General features: G+C 38.5%; 1 protein-coding gene across 2 annotated transcripts; it reads left to right on the top strand.

Moving 5' to 3' along the window:
* Positions 1-1,338: 1,338 nt before the first annotated feature.
* Positions 1,339-11,080, top strand: vrk1 (VRK serine/threonine kinase 1). 2 transcript variants are annotated; one of them, XM_028001286.1, is made up of 13 exons: positions 1,339-1,467; positions 2,705-2,883; positions 3,031-3,086; positions 4,864-4,933; positions 5,426-5,513; positions 5,850-5,958; positions 6,595-6,687; positions 8,129-8,261; positions 8,668-8,788; positions 8,871-8,929; positions 9,237-9,406; positions 10,141-10,231; positions 10,781-11,080. In XM_028001286.1, exons 2-13 carry the CDS (start codon positions 2,724-2,726, stop codon positions 10,921-10,923), a joined length of 1,293 nt encoding a protein of 430 aa, XP_027857087.1. In that variant the 5' UTR covers positions 1,339-1,467; positions 2,705-2,723; the 3' UTR covers positions 10,924-11,080. The 2 variants fall into 2 exon arrangements, with proteins under 2 accessions (XP_027857087.1, XP_027857088.1); XM_028001287.1 differs by lacking the exon at positions 1,339-1,467 and adding an exon at positions 1,799-1,846.
* Positions 11,081-11,507: the final 427 nt, after the last annotated feature.

The raw sequence follows: 11,507 nt of genomic DNA, 5'->3' as shown, positions 1-11,507 counted from the left end.
CTAGATGGCACCTGGAAACAATGCACTGAAGAACCAATATCTTATTCATGAGTTGTGCTCCAGGTTGCAGGTGATATTCAATATGTTTGTATCAAATGACACATTCAAAACACATAAGACTTGCAACATTTACATTGCTATTTAAATGCAGAATTCGCAACAACATTCAGGAGATGGGCTGCAAAGGTGAAGGATTTTTTTCCCCATTTCATTATGAGAAAAGCATCACACACACTGATGATGTCTTTTGATTTTCCACAAAGAACACTGAACTGAAACTCCTCTGATCTCAGAATTGCGTGCTCTAAGGGTAGCCATTTCTCATCTTTTACTGCTTCAGTAGTATCCTTGTGTTCTATATTTTATTTTAGACGGCATCAAATACTAAGGGAAACATAAACTAAAGAGGTTAATTTGAACAAGGAAAGGAATTTGAAAAAAATATGGTAATTTCAGTAAGTGGCCCAAGGTATCAGAATCACGTGTTCTTTCAAATGAAGTAAATCCATAAAACATGTTAGTCTGTTATTTTATTTTAAAATGAACTTTATACAAAATCTTTGACTATCCCGTAAAATAACACCTTTTCAACTAAGCTTAAGCCGTCAGCTAAATGGATTCACATTTGACTCTTGAATACTTACAGAGGAGTATAACTCATGGCTGACTAGTTGACAAAAAGGTAGGCCATTCGGCTGCAAAACTGGCCCCAAATAATCTGTCCTCTACTATGGGGCTCATAAACACTTTCTGGGAACAAGGCATACACTAATTTACAAATTCCAACTTATTTAAAAAGTAGGGTTTTCAACGAAAAAATAAATTGTATATTTCTACATTTTAGATTAACTTTACGAACCTTGAACTCAAGTTATAAAGAGGTTTATTTTGTTGTTGTTTTCTTGGTTGACAATTTGTCATTTTAGGATTGGGAATGCAGCTATATTTTCTAAGTTTTACACAAATTGTATTTAAGCATCCTATCAATCAATTTACCACATGAAGTCGTTCTTCGTCGGTAGTATTGCTGCATCCAAAGTGGTTTTGATGTAGGACATTCCAGGCAGAATTATAGTTCAATAACTTCAAGAAACTGGATATTTTAAAGAAAAAAAAACTTAATGTCTTAGGGTTTATGGGGGGAAATTATTAAAATATGCATTATATGTTGTAGGTTTTATTCGGTGGATCATGTTAATCTTCATTACGTCTATATTAATTTAAATTCTTAAATAAAATGCGTCTTCGGTTCTTTCTGATGTTCGAGGTGTATCATTTGAGTCTGAATACAGATTTTCCGAGGTGCTTTTGTTTCCTGAATGCATCTTTACGCTCTGACCGTTACGCGTAGTGTTGGACCAATAGAAAGCTTAAGCGCCGTGACGCCACTTCCTGAGCGGTAGTTTTGCTGCTTGTCTGTCTTCGAACAATTTTAGCCAGCAATCAACTATCAAGAACACATCGAGGGTGTGTATTGTTATTTTAATCCTCGTCAATGGGTGTCATATACATAAGACTTATGATTTTTAAACGGAGCAGTTGTAGTGAATCTGCGCAGTTAGCACGATGCTAACCGATGTTTGTTTCGGTTTTATTTGGCTACCACTGCGGCTCACAGGTAGCATTAAAGCCATTTGTGTGGTTACGCAGAGGTTCATTTACACTATAAACAGAAACTGATGGCTTGGTAGTGAAAGGACATCATTTAGTGGGTTTTAGGTTCGGGGTTCGACTCCTAAACTTCTCGGAACTGTTTTAGTTTACGTGATGACATCACTGTGTATATCCGGGTTTGACCATCACTTGTTCCCCAGTGTGGAAATCTGCACCGAGTGGACGTGGTTTGGTTTGTACTGCATTGTAACGACTCATCAGCCGCGACTTCATCCAGATCTTCCGTTTAAATCCATCAGTCAGAATGCCTGACTCCCAATTCGACCGTGTGACTGATATAAACATAACAAAGCTGTTTGGTCGCAGAGATAGAAATGTAGACACTCGTACTGCCTCGTCTTCCTTCCAATGTTCTTCTCAGTTGTGCAGATGAATCATGGTTGTAAATCTGTGAATGGCATTGTTAAGATGATATCCAGCCAAAGCATTAGTGATACTCAAGCGTAGGCCGGTTTTTCTTTTCGTGATTTTGCATCAAAGTCAGTGCTAAAACCAGGAATTTGATCCAGTTGTTCTCCGGTTTTCCACAACCAAAGCACCATAAACATCCAATGAATATGTCATCCTCCATTTGTATTATTTAGGATTTTTATTTAAGTTCACAGCTACATCTTCACAAATTACATTATATTGCATTATATTTTTAGAACCTTTATTATTAATGTTTTTTTTATTGAGTGAACCCTACAAGCAACTTGACAGTTCTATTATTTGAATCTAGAGACATTAAGTTGCCACCAAACTACTTTAACAATGTATCAGTTTTAAGATATCCAAGCTGCCTTATTGATGGTTGAGGTTGAAACTTTCAAACTCTGTCATCACTCATCCTTTCTGCTGTATTAGAATATAAATGTCACAATTTCTGATTTAAAAATTAACCTTGTGTATCATTTTTGAAAGTATTTTCATGGGCATATATGTACCAGTTTCTCCATCAATAAAGCTTTTAAGTATTCAGTAGCAAGCTACAGTCTGTGAGCCCAACTATTGGAACTTAATTCTTTAAATCTGGAATTATCTTTTACAGTGCTGACCATCCGTTTCCGATGCCTCCTAAAGCTAAGGCAGTGGGGAAAGGAAAAGCTCCTGCTAAGCGGAAGCTGGCAGAGGAGTTCCCACCTGGAGAAGTCCTGACAGATACTGGAAAGAAGTCCTGGAAGCTGGGAGCTCCAATCGGCAAGGGGGGCTTTGGTCTCTTATACTTGGGTATGAATCCCCCAGCATCTACTTGCTTTTTATCTGGACTTGTTTGATTTTAAACATGTAAATAGGATTGTATAAAAGGTATATTTATGCGTAGGTTTTTTTATATGAGCGTCACCAACTCCTGACATTCACTCTGTTTTTCACCAGCTGATCAAAACTCTGACAAACCCGTTGGACCAGATGCTCCCTATGTCATCAAAGTGGTGAGGCAGATTACGGTTGCATTGTTCAAACGTCCCCAACATTTTTGTATGACATGAACAGAGATACTTCCTCTGAAACAGTAAAAAAAAACATCATTAGGTGGTTTTGTTTTCTGTTTGGAAAAATCTTGAATGAGGAGTAGTATATCTTTTATCTGGAGGGAATACAGAAAAACATTTTCACTTCAGCAGAAGTGATTTGTAGTAAAACCAGACTGTGTGCCTCATTAACTGCAACAGAGTGAAATCTATTGGAGGTGCACAATAAATCGACCCTGATTTCCTTAGTTTTGGGATGTCGGTGATCAGCCGATACAAGAGAAGCTGATCTTATCCATCGATCTTATTTAACTCGACAAAGGTCTAAAAATCAACCACTGTCCTTTTGTGCTCTGCTGTGAGAGAGGTTTAACTGACAGACCTGCCTACCAGGTGATGTCTGCACATTTGGAGTTAACAATGGTCGCCCACTGTTGCCAACTCAGTGCCTTTCTTGCTGCATTATCATTATTTCAGACAAAAAAATCAGTATAAACAAAAATCTGAACTAAAGATTGGTAATTGGCTACCGGCCACTGGCCAGAAAACTGCAATTGGTGCACTCCTGAGATCTACAGTTGATAAATCAAAATTCTGCCTGAGAAATCACCTAATTTTAGGTGTTTAACAAACATTAGAATGATCGAATTTGAGCTAAAAGTTGGAAAAAGATAATTTTATCAACAAATGATTTCCTCGCCATGGTCTGCATGTCTCATCGTCACTCATCCACCAACACAGCGATCCCTCTGTTTGAAAAATGTGACCTTAGGGTATTTCTGAACCTGCCAGTAAAATTTTATCCACATAGAGACTAAAATAAAATAAACCAATATAGGAAGGTTGGGATGATAGCTAAAACTTCAAAATCAGGGGAAATTGTGTACTTTTCATATTGACAATGCATGTGGATGAATGGATGTTAGCCCAACCGTTAGTCATTTGTAGTTTTTTCGGAAAAAAACTCAGAAACATGATCCTAGTGTGTGGGCTTTAGATCCCTTACCATATGCCATTTGGTTGCTATATAACCAGTTAAATTTGGTTTAGAATGCTGGTCAAAATTAAAACGATGTGTTGCACTTTGTCACAGACTGAAGGTAAGAATTTCTTCCATATTGTCTTCATTTCAAACACTCCAGAACCTTCAGACAGAAGTAGAGGAATTTGCTGCAAGTGAAAAGCAGCTTGCGTAGAGATTAGCAGCTCAGAGCCTAAAGCCAAGGTCTATAGCTGGAAAAGAATGAAATGCCAGGGTGAGGATGAATTACTGCTCCAAGTTTAGAAGTTCTAGTATCTTATGGTTTTGTTGATAAGTAGAGGAAATGCAAGCAGCATCTGTTATGATTTGTACTCTTTAGAGCGAGCTGAAGTAAAAGGGTAAATTTAGTTCTATACTCTGAAAAAGTATGGAATTTCATTTGAGTGTTTTCCAGACTTTCCTCCATTGTTTAATTCTCCATTCATAAAACACACAGATTAATAATTGGCAGTTTCATTACTTCCAAATGTATGAACTGAATCCTGCTGCCAATTGGATATAAAATGAGTACACTTAAGGAAACTGTCCCCTCCAACACAAACTGTGGGTCCATTCAGCTCATACAGAACTATATCCCTGTGGCTTAAGTTGATTTTTCTCATCAGTAAAATTTTAATGAATTAGGACATCCTCTTTTTTTTTTCTTTATTGGATAAATATGTGGACTAACTCTGGCAGTGGTTGTTGTGTCCGCAGGAGCCGAGTGAAAACGGACCGCTCTTCTCTGAGCTGCATTTTTACATGAGAGCTGCCAAGCCGGATCTCAGTGAGTCCCATCATCATCATCATCATCCATCAGCACCCAGAGCTAACCCTGTGATCAGAACACATAGCATGTCTGCAGCAGGCCAAGCAAATAAAACAAAGGCAACTTTCTTAATTAAAACCAGTGTGTTGCTGCAGAGGGTTCCTCTGAGGGAGGGGAGGGCGGAGCTCTCCTGGCCCCCAGGCCACCGCTCTGCATTTTATATAATAACAATCCAAATGTCAATCTCCCCTGACAATTAACTGCTATATTACTAAGGAAGCAAAGACTCATCTTTTATTCATGTGGGACTCTCACGTTGTTGGTAAATATTTGTCCCAGCAGCAGATTAGCTCCCAGCCACGCTGGACAAACACCCTTCACTCACACACACACCTTGCAACACACAGAACTGTAATCTCATGGCGTTCCTACCCTAATAAATCATAGTTTTCTTTGGAAGTTCGAGCAACCAGACCATCTCTAATTTAATTGTTTCCTCTTGTTATGCAGTTCAGAACTGGTTGAAGGCTCAGAAGCTGAAACATGTGGGAGTTCCCAGGTACTGGGGCTCAGGTCTGCATAACAAAGGGGACAAAAGGTGAGCTGAGGATAATTTTTTATGTTTTACAGTATGACTGTAATAATCCTAGGTTACTTTTTGGGCTTCAATATCAAATGTTTCTTTATAAAATAACTGATGAAAGGATTTAACTTCTATTGGGTTTGTTGAGGAAGCACATTCAATGCAACTAAACTTAGCCAAAGGTTTATGTATATATATTAAATTGAAGCAAAACACAACAGATAAGCAGATACTGGTCGATTAGATCACATTTCAACATTTCACGCATCAGTCTACTTGTTTCAAAAGTAAGAATGATGTTTCTGTTGGGTTTTTCATCCGAGTGTCTGTTTTTTTTGGGGGGTTTTTCAGGTACCGCTTCATGGTGATCGACAGGCTCGGGACTGACCTGCAGAAGAAGTTTGAGGAATGTGGAAAGAAATTCCCTAGAAAACTAGTCCTGCAGCTCGGTCTTCGCCTGGTGGGTCATCAGTCATTCCAGTTCTTTCATTTTCCTTTTGCAACTTCTACTGAACTCTGAATAAATGCCAAACATCTGAGGTATTTCCAAGAAACTATGTAGTTTTTATAAATTTTAAATTTATAAAAACGATAAATTTTTATAGTTGTTTTTTATATATAAATTCTGAATTTAAATTATTATTATTTAAATACATTTTTAGTTTTTATAAATTTGCAATTTATAAAAAGTATACAAAAAATAGCAGCAAAGCAACTGTCAAAAATTGCTGAATAACGATGACGTTATGTCTAGAACATCAAAATTAGGGATCATTGCTAGCAACATGGAGAACACAGAAAACACTGACAGAAAAATTTCCCGCTTCAAATTCAGATCAAAAAGGGAAGATTAATATGCGTAATATGCTAGAAGAAAACTCTAGGAGAAATATCTTAGAGCTGTAGCTTGGAGACCTAGCCAACCAGCACCCAAAGAGGAATTTAAAAGTTAAAGGTCTCTGTGGTGAACCAAATCACCCAGTTATTCACCACTGTAGTGAATGACTGCTTGTGAAGGAAATTCTAGTTCAAACCACTGAAATTCAGGTTCATGCAGCTCTCATCATCTCCTCATCCTTCCTGTTTCTCTGTTTAGCTGGACACTCTGGAGTTCATTCACGAGCACGAGTATGTGCACGCCGACATCAAAGCATCAAACCTGCTTCTGAGTCACAAAGATCCCAACCAGGTCAGTACCAGTGAAACCAGCACACTGTGGGTTCAAGATCAGAAATTTTCTTTGTTGTTGAGAATCAATGTTTTCTGTGACCGCAGAGATGATTGTGTTTATGTGTGTGTATGCGTTTTTTTGTTTTTTTTTGTTATACACTCAAACTGCTTCATTAGACTCAATTAAAGCCTGCAGAGCATGTGTGTGTGTGAGATTAAAAGGAAGCAGCTTTGAGATTTTTCCAGCAAACAAGGTGGGGGTGGGGGCAAATATTTAATTTGGAGATTAATAATGTATCAGTGGTGTTGTTATTAAAGAGCTATTTATAAATGACAATTTAAAAATCAGCCCTGCGGGATTTCAGCATTATGTAGAGTGACTGTTTTTAGATTTTTTTTAATGCTCTTAAAGCTCTCTTTTCTGAGCTGCAGGGTTTTCACACAGCTTCTTTATTAAAACCCAAATGGACTCAAAGTTTCTGATGTCTGCTGATATTTATGTTGATCTCTGAAGAAGATGGAGTCATCTCTTCTTTCTGCTTTTTAACATACAGATATTGACCCATTTTGTCACCAAAGGTTTGTTTTTTTCCAGTTTTTTGGTTTCAGTTTCTCATCTTGTTTTTTGAGAACTGACCACAGGATTACCTCACTGGGGTCAGAATTTGAAAATTTTCTGACCCTACGTCAAAAACGTAACTGTTCCAGTCTTTTAGCTACTTCCTGCATGACTGTACCTGTGTTTCCATTCACCATACGATTGCTCAATTGGACTTTTCAAAAATAAATTTGCCTAATGGAAATACACCAATCTCGAAAAAACTCCTGTGTTTTGAAGACAAGTTTTGCCGCCAGGATGAGGTGGTCTTTTTTTGGTCGTATCGAAATGTATTTATTTTTCAAAACTGCATTGAAAATAGTTTTTTGCACATCTCACAAGTAACATGATCAACAACTGGATGTTGCCACTGGCACAAACCATGAAGAAGAAGACGGCAGGAAGTAGTTGGAGGATGATGGCGTGGCATGTTTTTTTAAATGACTTATGTGAACAAACTTATTCACATGTGATTTTAATTACAGTTATTTAATGGGAAAATTACAATTGTGAAATTGTGTTTTTCCGACATTAGTGGAATAAAAGGTTTTATGCACAGTTGAAAGGTAAGTATAGTTATCAACCTCTTTTTAAAATTTTTTGTTATTGCCACATTTTGAGGAGCCTATGTTGATTGTAGCTAAGAATTAACATAGGTTCATCAGGACTTAATAAAATGTCTCATTAAAAATTTTCCTGTCTCTGTTTCTTCCGTTGTAATTTGACTGTTTGGCCAGCCTGGAGGAAATTGTACAGCACTATCTCATCATGCAACACACTAAGTCATCTTCAGCTTCTACTTAACGTCTGACTGCACCCCTGGGTCTATGAGGTGTGTAAATGAAAGTGTGCCGTCTTGCAGGTTTACCTGGTCGATTACGGACTGGCTTACAGGTACGCACCTGACGGCGTCCCCAAGGAGTACAAAGAAGACCCGAAGAAATGTCATGATGGAACCATCGAGTTCACCAGCATCGACGCCCACAAAGGAGCATGTAGGTTCAAGTGACACAATCTGGTTGATCCAATGTTTTTAGATTAGCCTTTTCTTTCACGCAGTAAAATTTAATTATTTCACTGTTAATCTCGGCCAATCTTGGTAAGGAATCTCAATGGTGTTGTATGCTCAGTAGTGTTAATAACATAAAAAATGGCTTGCGCAGTGTTATTACTTTTATGGATCAGTGATGTGGTGAGTGAGAGGGTGATATGTCCAAGCCTGTGTGTTAAAGTAGGAAGATGCTCTGGAATTAGATTAATATTGATCTCATGATGGGAAAACAAAGTAAATAAGTGGATTTAAACAGTGTCTTATTATATCAGGGTGGACTTATCGTATTCCTTTCAGCTGTTCCTGGTGTTATTGAACTTGCTCTGTTATTTTATTTTTTTTGGCTGCAGCTCCCTCCAGGCGCAGCGACCTGCAGATCCTCAGTTTCTGCATGGTCCAGTGGCTCTGTGGTCGGCTCCCCTGGGAGGACCGGCTGCAGGACCCGCTATACGTCAGAGACTCCAAGATCAGGTGGGACTTGGAGCAAAATACGGGCTGCAGCTGGAATCGCTTGGCTTTCTCCAAATATCCTAAAAATGTTTTCCCCTCTCAGGAGTCAGGAAGACATCTCTGATTTTCTGTCTAAGTGTTTCCCCCCTCAAGAAAAAACAGGTGAGAAGAAAACTGAAGGTTAACTCTTTATTCCATCTTTAAAAGACAACCAGGTGCTAAAATGCAACAACAGTTATAATTTTAGGTCACTTGTTTTATTAAGACAGGAAATTGGTGTGATTGGTTGTTTTTGTGTTGGCTGTCTCCTCCTCTTTAAGGCAGAAACATTTGATGTTCTTCCTTCTGTTTCCCTGAACTTCAGCTATCATAATAAAATAACATTTCTCTGAACATGATAGACCTCATCTCATTTATATATATATATATAAATAAAATTGAAGCTGATGCAGATGTGCTCATGTTCTAGATGAGATCCAGAAGTTCATGGAGGAAGTGAAGTCTCTAGGCTACAAAGACACACCTCCGTACAAGAAGCTGCGATCCATCCTGCAGAACGGGCTGAAGAGCATCCAGGCGAAAGATGACGGCCAGCTGGAGTTCACACCTGTCAGCAGAGTGACAACACCTCCTGCCAAGGTCAGCACACACACACACACACCCACATACACCCCTTCTGAGACTTTCAGAAATCGGTTCATAATCAGTTGGATAGCCATTTGCATTTTAAATCAGTTCTTTGGAGTTGCATAAAACTCATCCTGATCCAGTTTCTTTTTTCCACCGTTTTTTAAATTTTTTTATGCCGCTGCCATTGTTCTGTGCTCTTTGTTTCTGTGCCACGTTTGCTCTTTGTGCATATGGAAGATACCACCAGGGACCAGCGTTTCCAGCCAAAAGGTTGCCGGGTCTCTGCGCTGGTTATTGTATGTAATTATCCTGCCAATCTGTTCACCTCAGCGGGCGCCGCGTGGCCATCATTAGGCATCAAAATGCAGCAGTAGATAAAGGGGAGGAGGAGTGATGGAGAGAAACGGGTGGTGGGAGAAAGTCGTCTTCCATAGACGTTGGTCTCTGACTGAGACTATCAGCGGTTCTTCTTTAAGCCCTCAACTGGAGCTGCAGCTCTTTACCTGGACCACATTGATGTTGCTCTCTGAACCGTGAGACTTAAACTGGAGATGTTTCTGGTATTTTAATGGCCAGAAAAAAGAAGTATAGATTTGTAGCAGTGCAATTACACAGTAGAAGACATACTGATTAACATTTTTCTTCAACAATGACAATTTTGACACAATAAAGTAAAAGATGAACATTCTGAATAAGCTAAAGAACAGATCACATTTTATTATTTTAATTTCTGACTTTAAAAGATGACCAAGAGGAAGAAAACTGCAGACAAAACGGAGGAGAACGGTGCTGAAGGAAGTTCTGTCAAGAAAAGAAAGTCCTCAAACAAAAAAGGTGAGATTCCAACAACATACATGTAGGGCTGGCAGATATGTCACGGTATAAGGTTTTCATATCAGTCGATATTGATAATTATTGATTAGTTTTTGTTTTAAATGTCTGAAATACAACCAAACTGGTGACATGACTTTTTTCTGTTTCAACTAAAATTTCCTCTGAAGTTGTTTTACTCATTCTCTTGTTTTACGTCTCGTTGTTGTTTTTATAATTAAGAAGTTATGAGGCACAGTGGCAAAAACATGAAACTGCTGCTGTGCACGTTGCTCAACAGGTTGTTGCTAGGTAATCAAAGAGTGAGTGAGTTTGTTGATGCCACCAACCTTGCTTAAGTGGTTGTGCAGAAAAATCCTTTCCTCTGCCTACATCTCCCAGAATTCTGTTGGATTCTGGTTTGGAGTTCAGAAATATTATCTGTTGATATTGCTCACGTATTTATCGTAATATATATTGCTATTGATCAGCTACGTGTATTGTTCATGGCTTTTTACTGCTGGTTGAGTCGATCCTGTTCAGTGAATGATGGAGCTGATTTTCCTCTTGCAGAGGTCAATGGAAAAGAGGAAAGTTCCAAAGCTGCTCCCAGAGCTCAAAAGGGTGCCAAGAAATCCAAACTGGTGGACATGGCAACCCAGACGTCACCTGGACTTGCCCGGCAGACCAGAGGAAGAAAGAAAGTCGACTCCTAAATGTTCATCTGTTTCTACACTCCTCCTCCTTTTTCTTTCTGTTTCTGCTGCTTCTTAAACACTGAGCTGTTTTTTTTTATGTAGTAATATTCTGAAAAATGTTTGTCTGTGCCGGAGTGAAGCCACAGTTGTTGAAATAAAGAGGAACTTAAACTAATATTTTTGTAATTTCAGCCACTGCTACACTAATTTATCAGTTATTTTTCAATTTCTGATGGAATTCATCTTTATAAGCAACATAACTCGTTTTCTTGGAATTTCTGTGATATTTCACTGATTTTCTGCACATTGAAAGCTTTTATATTGCACTCTGTGTAGCTCATTAACAGTAGTAGTACACATTAAACAGCCTGGCTGTAAGAGCCCTATTTGACACCCAAATCCTTGAAAGGTGTTATGTCCTGCAGAGGTGCTGATTAAAAATTAGAGCTAAAATGTGGGACATTCTTCCTGTTTATTGGGTTATTGGAGGAAATGCAGGATGGCCCACGCAAAGACTTGGTCAGCCTCGTGAAGACTTAATAAAATGTCTCATTAAGCAGCTGATGGACATTTTTCTGAAGTTTAGTCCAAACTCTAAAGTT

The sequence above is a fragment of the Xiphophorus couchianus genome, chromosome 19 (genome assembly GCF_001444195.1).
Source record: "Xiphophorus couchianus chromosome 19, X_couchianus-1.0, whole genome shotgun sequence".
Lineage (NCBI taxonomy): Eukaryota > Metazoa > Chordata > Actinopteri > Cyprinodontiformes > Poeciliidae > Xiphophorus > Xiphophorus couchianus.
The sequence above is the reverse complement of the archived record's forward strand: the minus strand, read 5'-3'. Positions and strand labels throughout refer to the sequence as shown.